This window comes from Staurois parvus, unplaced genomic scaffold (assembly GCF_062004578.1).
Source record: "Staurois parvus isolate SC_StPar_1 unplaced genomic scaffold, SC_StPar_1.0 ptg000430l, whole genome shotgun sequence".
Lineage (NCBI taxonomy): Eukaryota > Metazoa > Chordata > Amphibia > Anura > Ranidae > Staurois > Staurois parvus.
The window spans coordinates 2234415-2250787 of record NW_028318226.1 but is presented as its reverse complement, the minus strand read 5'-3'; the positions used below and the strand labels follow the sequence as shown (position 1 = coordinate 2250787).

The window sequence follows — 16373 nt, the reverse complement described above, 5'->3', positions numbered from 1 at the left end:
AGCTACTAAGAATTAATGGCACCTCCATGTATCTGCAAAATGTCCACTGAAAATAGGAAAAATATCAGCCGCTCTTAAATTAGCTCTTCTTGCATTGTTTTTAAAAATCAGTGAATGAACTGCATACAGTGATGTCTCCAAATAAAAACCTTCTTTCCTTGACATGTTTCACCACTGCTGGCTTGCTCACAAGGATAGGGGACTGTGATGGCCAGAGCAGGAGCATGTGTATGGAGCAGCTGGTTTGGACATGAACATTGTCCATGTGCATGGAGCAGCTGGTTTGGACATGAACATTGTCCATGTGCAAGTTTTGAGCAGAGCTATGGATCTGTGTCTGTTTCTGCAAAATGCCCATGCTTTCCTGCACACAATACTGCATGGTGCTGCAAGCACCACAGGATTCTGTGCGGCGTGATTTAATAAAAAAGGGTCTGAAACTTCTTTACACGTGTTTTTGCAAGTAGAGCAACCCAATAAAATGAATAGGCTGCCCTATGCACAGAATGCGGGTTGCGCAAATTTAAACCTTGCCTTTTTTTCACACAAAAACATACCTGGTTTGCTGCATTCGAGGGTGCCATTAACTATGGATAGCACCAAAAGCACAACATGTATTTTTCATGTATCCATGAAATGCTATAGTGTTAATGCAGCTGAACCACTTAGTATGATCTTTATTGCATAGTTACTAGCTATACATATCTCATAGCAAAGGAGCCGCTGGGGAAGGACAATCACTGTAGTAGTCAGCGCTAATACTGTGATCACTGCCAACTTCTAGGTCATGTGTGAGGCTTTCCCTCTGCACACCGAACACAGGGGGTCACTCACTTGGTACTGCTCAGAACACCTTATACTTTTTTCAATGAATAAAATTATTTGAAAAAAAAAAAGTGTTCTGTGAATGGAGGCCGTGCTGAGTGAGTGACCACCTGTGGGCAATGTGCAGCATAAGACTGCAGTGATCACTATAGTAGTGTCTACTAATCTAGTGATATTCAGATGTGCCAGCATTCCTTCAGATATGAGATATGTATACTTACATATTTCCAAGCTGGACCAATGGACATTTCCATTCCTTGAGATCAGACTTGAGGTCTGGTTCAACACGGATGCAGTCCAGTGCATTTTTAACAGCCTCCTGACCATGCTATAGCCAAAAGACGGCTACAAAGTGACTCTCTAGTTCTGGGACATCCTCCCAGGTGCCCACCTCCTGTGCATCCCCTGGGGTGAGCATCAGGCGCGCTCTGTGGCCGCTTATTGCTTTAAACACAGCTGATCCCAGATTGGGGTAAAGGGCCAATCACAGTGACCCGTCACCATATGATAAGCTGTGTCCAATCACAGTTGTCACAATGTAAACAGCAGTTTGCCTGTTATCGGCTTTTATCTGCTCTCCTTTCCTCACACAGAGACAGCCTGTTGGGTAAGGAGAGTCAATCTTGGGGGGCACAATGAGTAGAGTAAATACACTGATAATCAGTGCCCTGATTATCAGTGCAGCCTTATCGGTGCCCATCAGTGCAGCTTATCAGTGCCCCTCATCAGTGCCTATTAGTGCCCATCAGTGCCTAGCAGTCCTCATCAGCACACATCAGTGAAGTAGAAAAATTACTTATTTGAAAAATTTTAGAACAGAAACTAGAAAAAATTTTCTGCCTTTTTTAGTTTATTTAGAAAAAAATAAAAACACCAGAGGTGATTAAATACAACCAAATAGAAAGCTCTGTCTAAAACAAATGCTAAAAATTTCATTTCTGTACAGTGTTGCATTCTGTGTAATTGTCATTCAAAATATGACAGCGCAGAAAGCTGAAAAGTGGCTTTGGCAGGAAATGGGGCGTGTCCAAGATGGTGACCGGAGAGGCCTCATAACCCGGAGCTCCGGCGCCTTAGTGTACAATCTGCTGCCATCCTTACAGCAGCAGACTCCAACGGGGCAGCGGAGGCTATTGGTGGTGTCCCCTGGGTCTGGCAGTATTGCCTCCCTTCACAGCAGAGGATACCCGCGGCAGGTGCGGCCGCACGATCTGTGGCTCCTGCGCCTCGGACCTGCATCCACTGCCATCCGGGCGGCGGTGGATTGCCCAGAGGACATCAGAGGCACCCTCTGCATCCCTTGAGTCTGGGAGAGGGGCGCCGTGATATATTGCCCCTCTCCATGGCGACAGACGTTTGCAACCTAGTGCGGCCTGCTCCATCTACACAGATCTCCCATCCGGGCCACAGTGAGTACAGGAGGCGAGGGGGCGGGCTGGTACTGGCAATTGGGTCCCCCTCTAGCAATCCAGGGACTGGGGCTCCCATTCATCATCCCTGAAACCACTTCTCTCTGTGGCCACGGCCCCCGTTGGGTTTGGAGGCCTATCGTGGCCTATATATTGCCTCCAGTGAAGTGCCAGGGCTTCCTGTGTCTGTCCTGGAGGACCCTGAGATTATCATTAGAGATGAGCGAAGTATTCAAAAATTCGATTCGACTGATTCGGCGAATTCGTGGAAAAATTTTGATTCGAGTCGAATATATTCGCTGCGAATTTAACTTATAAAAGGGTGTTTCTAGGCTTCAGAGAGCCTTTATATTAGTGCAGAACACTGTACCTTTAATTTAAATGCCATTGGAGTCTGCTGGGGAAGAGAAATAATACTGACAGTCAGTATGACATGCAGATGAGTGCCGTCGATCTTAGAATCACCGCACACTTCACTCATTTGGGCAGTCACGGGGCCAAAACCAGAGTGTGGAGCCACAGTGTGGCGGTGGAGGCAGCAGCAATGGGAGGCCATACAGCACCCTATGACAAAAATGGAAACCACCAGCAGTGTGAGGAGACCTGAAAGTGGCACATGGCAGAGTGTGGCGATGGAGACAGCAGCAATGGGAGGCCGTACAGGAACCCATGACACACTCTGGACCTGGCAGCAGCATGAGGAGGCGGTACAGGGGCCCATGACAGATTACGGGCCTGGCAGCAGCATGAGGAGTCGGTACGGGGGCCCATGACACACTCTGGACCTGGCAGCAGCATGAGGAGGCGGTACAGGGGCGCATGACAGATTACGAGCCTGGCAGCAGCAACTTGGACAGGAGGACGTTCAGCTTCTGCACCGTCGGGTGCGTGCTCGCAAACTGTTGTCTCTTGGAAACGGATTCCAAGAAAGACTGCTGACGGAATCCGTGAAGAGGAGTAGCAGGAGAAGGAGCATCTGAACGAGCGGAATATTATTATTATTATTATACAGTATTTATAAAGCGCCAATAGTTCGCTCAGCGCTGTACATGTTGGCAGCAGCATGAGGAGGCGGTATAGGGGCCCATGGCAGATTAGGGGCCTGGCAGCAGCTATGGGAGGCCCGTAATCTGCCAGCACCCTATGACAAAAAATGGAACACACCAGCAGTGTGAGGAGACGTGAAAGTGGCACATGGCAGGGGCATGATTCATGGCGGATTTAGTCAGTTGTGTCAGGAACTGGTGGTTTGAAATCCAGACAAATAATCCGAAATCCTCCTGCGCTATACAAATGGAACTACTAAACCTCTTCTCTAGCTGCCAGCACTCAAAACTGATACCAAAAGCAGTGTGAATAAATTGTAAAAAAGTAGTGCAGCGCTCAAAACAACTACAACTCAAGAATAATACAAATGACAAAAAAATCAACAGTGATATATATTAGTGCCAACCCTTAAAAAATAAAAAATTAAGTGCCAAACCATGACCATAAACATAATGTGCATACATTTAATAAATATTGCTTCAAAAAATATTGCTTCAAAAAAATTGTCCAATAAGGAAAAAAACTTTAGCAGTGCTCACAAAGTGCCACACAAATAAAACCACATATGTGTATAAATAAAGAACAATGTCCTTTCAGTGAAAAGAAAAATATATATATTCATGCGACGTGCAGCTGTGATAATGAATAAAACCGTGACTGTGCCAAACTCCTTCCGTAAATGGCTAAATTGCCCCCTCACCTCCTCCTACTGACCCCGAAGGGCCAACAGGCTTGCAGGATCACCTGGATCCTTATTTTGTCAAGGCCAGCAGCTTCCTTCCTTCCCTGGATCTCCTCAGCAGGGTTCCAAAGAGCCCCTATTCAGTCAGGGCAGTCCTGAAGAGTAATAGCTCACCAATCCAGTGAGCCAAAGAAATACTCTCTAAGTGTAGTATTAAATCCACTTGTTTTATTTTCAAAGAGTAAAAAAGATAACACTCACATTGCAGACAATCTTCCCTCCTCACTGATGTGTGGGTGTACTGCATGCGAATGGGACCTCTTGGGTGTAGCAAGATGGCGTCTCACGCCGGAAATGCGTCACCACGCACCGGAACTACGGACTCGCTACGCAAGCAACCGAGCATGCTATGGGCCATTTGTGCCAAGGAATGCGAGGGACTCCCTGCCTCCATCTCCACAGCATACTGCCACGGTGCGTCTGGGTCCTCTGTCTCCTCCTCCTCCTCCTCTACCAGATGCTCCTGCTCCTCCACTCCTGTCCGCTGAGTGGAAAAACCACCCATTTCACTCAATAATTCCTGAGCACAAATGTCCTCCTCTACCTCCTCTTCTTCTTCCTGTCCTGCCCCCACAGGGGTCATGTGGCGTTGAGATCTGTGCGCCACGTCTACCGCACCCTGACCAGCCATTGTTAACAGCATTTGTTCCAGGACGTGCAACAGAGGAATGACGTCGTTCATCCCATAGTCCTGCCGACTCACGAATAGCGTGGCCTCCTCAAAGGGCCTGAGCAAGCGGCAGGTGTCACGCATGAGCTGCCAATGGCTGACATCGAAGTTACACAGGGGAGTACCTTTATCCGCTTGTAACATCAGGAAATCGGTGATGGCCTTTCGCTGTTCGTAAAGGCGGTCTAACATGTGTAGGGTTGAATTCCACCTTGTTGCAACGTCGCAGATCAGGCGATGCTGTGGAATTCCGTTCTGCCGCTGCAGCTCAAGGAGGGTGTGCTTTGCGGTGTAGGAATGGCTGAAATGCATGCAAAGTTTACGTGACATTTTAAGGATGTCTTGCAGTGGGATGGTGGATTTTAGGAACCGCTTGACAACCAGATTGAACGCGTGAGCCATGCATGGCGCATGGCACAACCTTCCTTGACGCAGAGCAGACACCATGTTCTTTCCGTTGTCGGTCAACATGGTTCCGATTTTGAGTTTGCGCGGAGACAGCCGTCTGTCGATTTCTCTGTTCATTACACTGAGAAGTTCCTCCCCTGTGTGACTACGTTCGCCAAGGCATACCAGGTGCAGCACAGCGTGACACCGTTGCGCCCTGCACATGTGATATGCCGGTCGGGTAATGGGACTTGGCACGGGGGTGGCGGACATCTTTTGTGGACCAAGGACGTGCAAACGTGGAGGCAAAAGCGGCGTGACCTGTCCAAGTTGCTGGTGCGGCTGTGACGGCACCACGTTCACCCAGTGGGCCGTAAATGACATGTACTGTCCCTGACCGTAGTTACAGCTCCACACGTCGGCGCTGCCGTGCACTTTGGCAGAGACCGACATGCTCAAAGACTGGCCCACCATCTCTTCTACATGTGAATGCAGGGCTGGCACTGCCTTGTTGGCGAAGAAATGACGGCTTGGCACTCTCCACCGCGGCGCGGCACAAGCCATCATTTCTCGGAAAGGTGCTGAGTCCACCACTTGGAAAGGGAGGGACTGCAGCACCAGCAACTTGGACAGGAGGACGTTCAGCTTTTGCACCGTCGGGTGCGTGCTCGCAAACTGTTGTCTCTTGGAAACAGATTCCAAGAAAGACTGCTGACGGAATCCGTGAAGAGGAGTAGCAGGAGAAGGAGCATCTGAACGAGCGGAAGATGGCAACAAGCGACAACTCCCCTCAGCAGAGGTGTTGGAGCCTTGACTGGCTGATAGAGGGTGATTGACGTCGGGTGACAGAGCAAGTAACGGAGCGGGTGATGGAGCGGGGGCTGGGGCGGGCAGAACCGCCGTATCTTTATCACGGTTTTCCCAGGCCACCAAATGGCGACGCTGCATATGCTGCCGCAACGCTGTAGTCCCAACATGGGCCCCCTGGCCACACTTGACTCTCTGGCCACATAGTCGACATACGGCTACGTTTACTTCCTCGGGCGGCTTGACAAAAAATTGCCACACCGCCGAGTAGGAAACTTTGCCCCCGATACTCCTCACTGGCTGACTGCTGCTTCCTCCGTGCACACCGGCACCACTACTGGCCGTGGTGGTAGGCTGCAGTGGAGCTGGTGCTGTACTCCGTGGCCGTTTGCCTCCACTGACACTGCTGCGACCCTGCTGCCTCCTGGGCAACCCACCGACTGTTTTGCTCGCTGCCAAGCTGCCACCCTCTTCTCCTGATGATGCGGAAGCAATAGCCTGATGACGACGAGGCTGCCAAGTGAGATCAGCCTCATCATCATCAATTAGGGTCTCCGCCTCACTACTAGCCCCCTCGGCTGCGTGTGGGTCAGGAGACAGACCTGTCTCTAGACCGGCTACCGAGCCACTCTCCTCGCCACTACTTCTTCGCCTGGCTGCTGAAGAGGCGGATGTCTCCCCCCGTTCCTGACCGCCCTCTGTTAGCTCTTCCTCACTGTACAGTGGGGCTGAGCCCACAGCATGCGATACTTCGCTTGGTGAGGGAACACCAAAGGACAGGGGCAGGTAGAGGACACGTGATTTCAGTGGGCTTGCTCCCGGGCCATGCCAACTAACGGTTGTGTCTGACGTACCCACCGACCGTTGGCTGTAGGTGTCAGAGGTGACCTGGGAAGAGGAAGACGACCGAGCCAACCAATTGATGACGGCAGGGTTGTCGGTGGAGACACGACCGCTGGATGACACCGGGAGCACTGGCCTCTGGCTGCGAATAGTGCTGCCTCGACCCCTTCCTCTGCTGCCACGTCTGCTCGCTCCTAAAACATTGCCTCCTCTGCCACTCCTCTGCATGTTGTCTGACATACTCTTTAATTAAACGATTCTGTGTCCCTGAGTAACAATTCTGTGTCTGTCCCTGAGTAACAATTCTGTGTCCCTGAGTAACGTTTCTGTGGCCCTAAGTAACAGTTCTGTGGCCCTCAGTAACAATTCTGTGTCCCTCAGTAACAATTCTGTGTCCCTCAGTAACAATTCTGTGTCTGTCCCTGAGTAACAATTCTGTGTCTGTCCCTGACTAACAATTCTGTGTCCCTGAGTAACGTTTCTCTGGCCCTAAGTAACAGTTCTGTGGCCCTCAGTAACAATTCTGTGTCCCTCAGTAACAATTCTGTGTCTTTACCTGAGTAACAATTCTGTGTCTGTCCCTGAGTAACAATTCTGTGTCCCTCAGTAACAATTCTGTGTCCCTCAGTAACAATTCTGTGTCCCTGAGTAACAATTCTGTGTCCCTCAGAAACAATTCTGTGTCCCTCAGTAACAATTCTGTGTCTGTCCCTGAGTAACAATTCTGTGTCTGTCCCTGAGTAACAATTCTGTGTCCCTAAGTAACGTTTCTGTGGCCCTAAGTAACGGTTCTGTGGCCCTCAGTAACAAATCTGTGTCCCTCAGTAACAATTCTGTGTCTGTCCCTGAGTAACAATTCTGTGTCCCTAAGTAATGTTTCTGTGGCCCTAAGTAACGTTTCTGTGGCCCTAAGTAACGATTCTGTGGCCCTAAGTAACGTTTCTGTAGCCCTAAGTAACGTTTCTGTGGCCCTAAGTAACATTTCTGTGGCCCTAAGTAACGTTTCTGTGGCCCTAAGTAACAGTTCTGTGGCCCTCAGTAACAGTTCTGTGGCCCTCAGTAACAATTCTGTGTCCCTCAGTAACAATTCTGTGTCTGTCCCTGAGTAACAATTCTGTGTCCCTAAGTAACGTTTCTGTGTCCCTAAGTAACGTTTCTGTGGCCCTAAGTAACGATTCTGTGGCCCTAAGTAACGGTTCTGTGGCCCTAAGTAACGTTTCTGTAGCCCTAAGTAACGTTTCTGTGGCCCTAAGTAACGTTTCTGTAGCCCTAAGTAACGTTTCTGTGGCCCTAAGTAACGTTTTTGTGGCCCTAAGTATCGTTTCTGTGGCCCTAAGTAACGGTTCTGTGTCCCTCAGTAACAAATCTGTGTCCCTCAGTAACAATTCTGTGTCTGTCCCTAAGTAACAATTCTGTGGCCCTAAGTAACGTTTCTGTGGCCCTAAGTAACGGTTCTGTGGCCCTCAGTAACAATTCTGTGTCCCTCAATAACAGTTCTGTGTCTGTCCCTAAGTAACAATTCTGTGGCCCTAAGTAACGTTTCTGTGGCCCTAAGTAATGATTCTGTGGCCCTCAGTAACAATTCTGTATCCCTCAGTAACAATTCTGTGTCTGTCCCTGAGTAACAATTCTGTGTCCCTAAGTAACGTTTCTGTGGCCCTAACTAACGATTCTGTGGCCCTAAGTAACATTTCTGTGGCCCTAAGTAACGTTTCTGTGGCCCTCAGTAACAAATCTGTGTCCCTCAGTAACAATTCTGTGTCTGTCCCTAAGTAACAATTCTGTGGCCCTAAGTAACGTTTCTGTGGCCCTAAGTAACGGTTCTGTGGCCCTCAGTAACAATTCTGTGTCCCTCAATAACAATTCTGTGTCTGTCCCTAAGTAACAATTCTGTGGCCCTAAGTAATGTTTCTGTGGCCCTAAGTAACGTTTCTGTGGCCCTAAGTAACGATTCTGTGGCCCTCAGTAACAAATCTGTGTCTGCCTCTGTTGAATGACTGGAGGCAAATGGAGAATTCTAAAATGGCCGCCATTTATAGCTCGACCATTACACTGTGCTGGCTGGCTGGCTGCTGATTGGCTAATGCGATCACATGTCATGAATGAATGCATTATGGGTCAGCGCGCCTTGTCTGCGCGCCTTCCCAGACATCCCCGCTCCGTCGCCGCACATGTCGCCGCCATTTTAGGAAAAATTTTGATTCGCGCATCCGAAGTCTGCTTATTTTCGGATTCGACGCGAATCGAAATTTTCCTAATATTCGAAACGAATTCCACTTCGCCTACTTCGATTCGCTCATCTCTAATTATCATAAGGGGACTTCCGTTCCACAAGGGCCCCTCATCTCTCTCAAACCCTGTGGTGGGAGGTGAAGCCAGCATCTGGTTCTTGAGCTTTATTAATGGTGCCTACCACAGCCTATGTCCACTCTAAATCTCCACGGTCTGCTAATTATTTTTACAATATAAAGTTTTTGCGAATAAGCTTGATAGCCTCTATGTAACTATAACCCTAAACCTGTTTTGGGCGTTATAGGTCTCCTGGAGTTATCTCCCTTGGCTATCCACTTTTCAGTTGATCACCCCCAGGAGACTCCCTGTTTGCCGTCCACCAAGAAAAAAAGGGGACAAGCTCAAAAGTCCCTTACTTAAAACACACGAGATTTGCAGCATGTCTCAAGATAATACAGAACGAGCATCCCCATCCGATCCCATACAGGATATCGTAGCTCACCCATCAGCTCTGGACAGTGATTGTGCACAGCAACTTACAAAGGGGGACTTGGAATCTTGCTTGGAAACTATGTACACTAAGCTGGCCGCTAAATTCCAATCAGAACTCCACAAGAGCACAAATGTTCTCTCTCAGGAAATAGCCACATTGGGCTCCAGAACCGACCGCTTAGAAACCAAACACGATGAACTCAGCCTGGCTTATGGTGAACTTTCCAGAGATCATGATCATTTACAAACGGCCTTTGCGCAATTGCAGGCACAGGTTGAGGACCTTGATAATCGCAATCGCAGCAATAATTTGCGAGTCAGGGGAATCCCGGAGTCAATGTCTGACCTTTTACAAACCATAACCAAGCTATTCAAGTCACTCCTTCCGGATCGCGACCCTGGGTCCTTTGCTTGTGATCGCATCCATAGAGCCCTGCGCCCCAAACCTCCTAATGATAAACCGCCTAGGGACATTATTCTATGTATGAAGGATTTCCTGACCAAAGAAGACATACTTAGAGCTGCTCGCAATACCCCAACGATCACCTTCGAAGGTTCGGTTTTACAAATATTTCCAGATGTTTCTCCGTCTACATTGGAGAAACATAGAAAATTGAAAGAAACTACAACTGCCCTTTTCTCAGCTCGTATCCGCTATAAATGGGGCTTTCCTTTTAAGTTGATAGTTCCACATAATGGGAGCACATACATAGCTACATCCTTTCCCGAAGGTAGAGAAATCTTGGCCAAATTGGGCCTGGCGGACGCCCCATCACCTCAACGTCCACCTTCCACCCTTCGAATCTCTCCCATTTGGCATACTCCATCTCCACGAAGGGATAGAAGGAGAGTCCGACAAGAACCGGGTTGATAAGACCATGTCCACTTGCATATTACCTACTGTTTTGATAGTCCTTTGTAGGATGCTGCAACTTGTTACATGTTCATATATCATTATTTTTGATCTAATACTTAGCTGCTTGAATGTGTAAAAATCTAGTTTAGGTCTTCGGACCCTCTTTTTGCTGCCCATATGTTTATAGAGGTTTCTGACAAGTGCCCCACCCTGCCATCTAGCGTGGTTGGAGATGTCGCTGCCTTGATGAGGTAGTAGGTAGGTTTATCATTCTTAAAGGCATCCTTTCGGGTCGTGAACTTACGATTGCTAATATTATGTACTGAATTCGGCACAAGCTTCCTTTTTTTCTAAATTTTTTGGTGTTCTGGATAGGTTTTTGTCCCCCCATCTATTGGTGGGTGGTGATTTTAACCTGGTAGCAAACCCTCTTTTGGACCGAAGCTCCTCCTCACAATCTTCCCAGGCTTTCCCAAAATCCCTTACTAAAAAGCTAGATGCCCTCCAGTTGGTGGACACCTGGAGGGCGCATAATGCGGGAGCCAGGGATTATTCATTTTATTCTCACCCACATGATTCTTATGCTAGATTAGACTATATCTATTGTACCCCTATTTTACTAGCTAATTCTAGGAAAGCTTGTATTCACTTGAGCCCCTGGTCGGATCACAATATTATGGCGTTATCTATCACGTTTATAGGCTTGGCACCTACCCCCTACTCTTGGAGACTTAATGACTCTATGCTTACTGATATTGACTCTCGCCAAGAGGTGGCTACATCCATTCAGGAATATTTTCAGTCTAACTCTACTCCTGATATATCTCCAGCCACACTATGGGTAGCTCATAAGGCGGTTCTACGTGGCCGCCTTATTTCTATGGCTTCATTCAGAAATAGGAAACGATGGCAGCAAATTCTACAACTTACCTGAGAATTAGAAACACATTATAGAAATCATATTGCTAATCCATCTCTTCTTAATAAACAATTATTATCTCAAAAGCGTTTAGAATTGAATACTCTGCTTTCTCAAAAGACTGAAAAAGCTCTCCGCTGGTCGAAGGCCTTGTTCTTGTTGCATAGCAACTTGGCATCCACTATGTTTGCAAGGAAATTGAATCACTCTCTACGCCCCCCACATATTTATAAGCTATGCACTAACTTGGGCGCTATTTCATCTCTACCTCAAGAAGTTTTGGGTATTTTTGAAAACTTTTATTCTAACCTATTAGCTCCTCCACAGTCGAATTCTGTTCCACCATCCGACTCATGGTTGGATACTATACCCCTCCCTGCTCTCACACCCTCTCAGATAGCCTCTCTTAATGCCCCCTGTACTTTGGAGGAAATAACCATGTACGATTAGCGCGCTAAAAAGTTCTACTGCACGGGGTCCTGACGGATTCACCGCTAGTTATTATAAACATTTTGCCTCTACGTTGGCTCCCTATTTGATAACTTTATTTAATGATGTTTTGCAGGGGGGTAAGTTCCCGGAGGAGATGCTATTGGCTAATATGTCTTTAATACCCAAACCACAGAAAGACCACCATTTACCACAAAACTATAGACCAATCTCAGTGATGAATAACGATCTGAAAATATTTAGCCGTATTTTGGCAGACAGGTTGGCCCCTATTATCTCATCTTTGGTCTCTCTGGACCAATCGGGTTTTATTCCAGACAGATTAATAAAACTAATGACATTCACCTCACCCTAAATGTTATTCAAGATGCCAATTTACATTCTAAAGAGGTTCTGTTGGTGAGTCTAGACATAAAAAAGGCTTTTGACAGTGTTCTTTGGCCCTATTTATTTTCCTTGCTACAGAAAATGGGCTTCAGTGACGAGTTTTTGGCTGGTATACACGCCCTATACAACTCTCCTAAAACGAGAATAAGGCTTCCTGGCTGTAATTCTGATTTTTTTACATTGGGTAGAGGTACCCATCAAGGCTGTCCTCTTTCACCCCTTTTATTTGCGCTGGTGTTGGAACCTTTGGCAATAGCAATTAGATCACATCCGGATATTTCTAGCTATCCATTATTAGTTTCACATTTCAAAATATGTATGTATGCTGATGATGTAATGCTTTTCCTTACTAATCCGTTAACTTCATTGCCTAATTTATGTGCCGTATTGAATGATTTTGCTATAGCGTCAGGTCTTACTGTCAATTTTACCAAATCGGTGATTATGCCTGTTAGTGTTCCTGATTCCCTAAGTGCATCTCTCCGTAGCTCTTTTCCATTTCGTTGGGTCACAGATCGGATTTCCTATTTGGGTATTAATCTCACTCCTAGATACTCAGATATGTTTGCTGCTAATTATCCACCATGTGTATCATGTCTCTCTACTCTATTGAAGATTTGGCATGGTTACCCTATTTCTTTTCTAGGTAGAGTCACGGCAGTTAAAATGAATATTTTGCCTAAACTACTTTATCTTTTTAGAGCACTTCCAGTTCCGGTCTCGAAAACGTTTTTGGATGACTTTCAGCGGACTATTAATAATTTTATCTGGGGTAATAAACGTCCACATTTTACTTTGTTTATTTTGTACCGCTCGCAACGGATGGGAGATCTCGATCTTCCCAATTTTTGGCTATATTATCTCTCAGCTCGTTTTGCGCAACTATCACAATGGGCAACTGCTAACTCTCAGATCCCCTGGATCAAGTTTGAATCTCAATCTATACGCCCATTTTAGTTACCGGTTATATTGTGGTCTAAAATCTCTCCTCGATCGTTTACTTTTCATACCTCCATAGTGACCCATTCACTGACACTTTGGTCCAAATACGAATTTAAATTGAATCTGGTCTCTTCTATTCCCCCAGGTGTTTCATTTTTTGGCGATCCTACTTTTGTTGTAGCTTTTTCTTCTCCTCAAGCGTTTCGTTGGTGGTATGATCGATCTTTTATTAGATTATCTGATTTTCAAAGAGGAGGATCTTATATTACTTTTGATATGCTGCACGTGTTTTTTGATGTCCCTCTTCGTGAGTACCATTGTTACCGACAGATTAGACATTTTTTAAATTCACATTATGGCCTTATACCCTCTTCTCCGATTTAATTTTTTTAACGTATCAGCCGTGACTCTCCTAGGGGTAGGGGTCTTATTTCTGATCTTTATCACCAATCTTTGATCTGTCTTTCTCATACACCCCCTTTATATAGACAAAAATGGGAGGAGGATAGTGGTATCACTTTTTCAGATGAGGATTGGGATTCCATGGTGGATAACATATGTAAGTGTTCTAGATCTCTTTCTGTTCATGAGACTGCCCTCAAAGGTTCTAACCAGATGGTAATATACCCCATCAAGACTACATGTATTGTTCCCACAAAAATTCCCTTTGTGTTTCCGGGGCTGTGGCCTCACAGGTACATTGGTTCATATATTTTGGGATTGCCCGACCATATCTTTGATTTGGCGCAAGATATCTGAGGTGGCTACCTCACTGGCGGGTATCCCGGTACGATTGCCTATACAGACCTGTTTATTGGGGGCTCATATCCTGGGGGTCTCTGATGCCACTATGAGACTGATACATACTATTTGTATTGCCACTTTATGGGCTATTGCCTTACATTGGAAGTCCAATGCTGTACCATTGGCCTCTCTTTTACGCAGGGTTGATGCTGTGATGCTCATGGAATGTATTCATTATACCTTACTGAATGGGATGCACTTATTTGATAAAAAATGGGAATCATGGAGGGATTATAGACATTTATTGCATGATTAACAACATTCCAAGTGAAGGTTGACTGGCATATACTGTTGACAGATGTATCATTCAACCTACTTTATCGTCTACATATTGCATGTACTTGCAATCTATTCTTTTCTATTTCTTCTCTTTCTTATGTTAATATACTTTTCTGTATTGTATTTTTCAAAAGTGCCTTGTTTTTGCTGTAAGTATCATTTGAAAATGTACTGTTGTTTTACAGTCTACTTTTGCAAAATTAAACCGTTTGTAAACAAAAAAAATTGGCTTTGGCAGGAAGGGGGTGAAAGTGTCCAGTATTGAAATAGTTAAACTGCATCGAAAAGGTATTTACAGTGTTTTCTATGTATTCCTATGACCTTAGTTCATACCAGTTGCAGTGCGTCAACAAAAGTAGAACATTCTGCATTTTTTCTGTATGGAAGGACAGAAGCCAGGCGTTAGACCAGCTGAAGAGACAGTAGTGCACACAGAGCAAAATTAGGTTGGTTCCTACTGAACCGGACGATTTTCAGTCTGTGTATACCAGGTTAAGGTTGACATCTACTTAAACCCCCCCCATTTGAAATGCAATAAGATTTCATAAAAATAAATTCCTAAATACAACATTGCTGTACATTTGCAGATCAGATTATCATGGACGAATGCTGATAGCTCAGTCAAAGGGTAAACCTCAGGTAGAGATAATAATATAGAAGCAAAGGACAGGGATGTTAGATAACAGGCTATGACAGACAGCACTAGTATATTGCTAATGTCAGCAATTTTCAAAGACATTCCAAAGCTTGTTCAAGCAATAAGGCACACAATACATGCAATCACCGATTGCTTGCATACTTTGGTCTGCTAAGCATGAACTTACTGTTTGTTGGTAATGGATGGCAGCTGCAGGATAAAGGTTACAATCACAATGATCTGGCAGTATAGCAAGACCTTTTTAATAAAACAGGATTAGCTGACATCAAGTCCCTCCTATGGGCAGCACTGTGATTGTGCAAGGGAGAGGAGGAGAGAGGGAGATTGTGCAAGGGAGAGGAGGTGTGTGCGCGCAATTTCATTGCTGAGTGGAAATAGACTTTAATGTTGGGGTGGCAGGCTCACATCTCGTAAAACAATGCATATTGTTCAATACATTGATAACAGGTTGTATGTAATCCATTATAGATTGTTCTCATTGTTATTCATCCACAAGCTGCTGACAGTTATGCACTGATTTGAGTTTATTAAAAGGAAAGCACAGGCTTTTTTGTATATATGTTAAATTAACTAGCTGTACAGATGAAACTCAAAAAATTTGAATATCGTGCAAAAGTTCATTTATTTCAGTAATGCAACTTATAAGGTGAATTAATATATGAGATAGACTCATTACGTGCAAAGCAAGATAGTTCAAGCCGTGATTTGTCATAATTATGATGATTATGGCTTACAGCTCATGAAAACCCCAAATCAACAATCTCAGAAAATTAGAGTATTACATGCAATCAATAAAACAAGGATTGTAAATACAACAATATCGGACCTCTGAAAAGTCTAAGCATGCATATGTACTCAGTACTTGGTTTGGGCCCCTTTTGCAGCAATTACTGCCTCAATGCGGCATGTCATGGAAGCTATCAGCCTGTGGCACTGCTGAGGTGTTATGGAAGACCAGGATGCTTCAATAGCGGCCTTCAGCTCTTCTGCATTGTTCGGTCTCATGTCTCTCATCTTTCTCTTGGCAATGCCCCATAGATTCTCTATGGGGTTCAGGTCAGGCAAGTTTGCTGGCCAATCAAGCACAGTAATCCCACGGCCATTAAACCAGGTTTTGGTGCTTTTGGCAGCGTGGGCAGATGCCAAGTCCTGCTGGAAAATGAAGTCAGCATCCCCATAAAGATCATCTGCGGAAGGAAGCATGAAGTGCTCCAAAATCTCCTGCTAGACGGCTGCGTTGACCCTGGACTTAATGAAGCACAGTGGACCAACACCAGCAGATGACATGGCTCCCCAAATCAACACAGACTGTGGAAACTTCACACTGGACTTCAAGCATCTTGCAGTGTGTGCCTCTCCATTCTTTCCTCCATACTCTGGGTCCTTAGTTTCCAAATGAGATGCAAAAGTTGCTCTCATCAGAAAAGAAGACTTTGGACCACTGAGCAACAGACCAGGTCTGTTTTTCTTTAGCCCAGGTAAGACGCTTCCGATGTTGTTTGTTGTTCAGGAGTGGCTTGACAAGAGGAATATGATATTTGAAGCCCATGTCCAGAATCCGTCTGTGTGTGGTGGCTCTTAATGCACTGACTCCGGCCTCAGTCCACTCCTTGTGAAAGTCCCC

The 16373-nt window shown here is 45.8% G+C and overlaps 1 protein-coding gene across 1 annotated transcript in view; it reads right to left on the bottom strand.

Annotated features, from left to right (window-relative positions):
- Nucleotides 1-15037, bottom strand: part of LOC149454434 (glutathione S-transferase P 1-like) — a 56911-nt gene extending 41874 nt beyond the window's left edge. The window contains exon 1 of the mRNA XM_089687554.1: nt 14916-15037. Coding sequence (XP_089543680.1) covers nt 14916 — 1 coding nt within the window. The 5' untranslated portion in view covers nt 14917-15037. The remainder of the gene's footprint in view (nt 1-14915) is intronic.
- Nucleotides 15038-16373: the final 1336 nt, after the last annotated feature.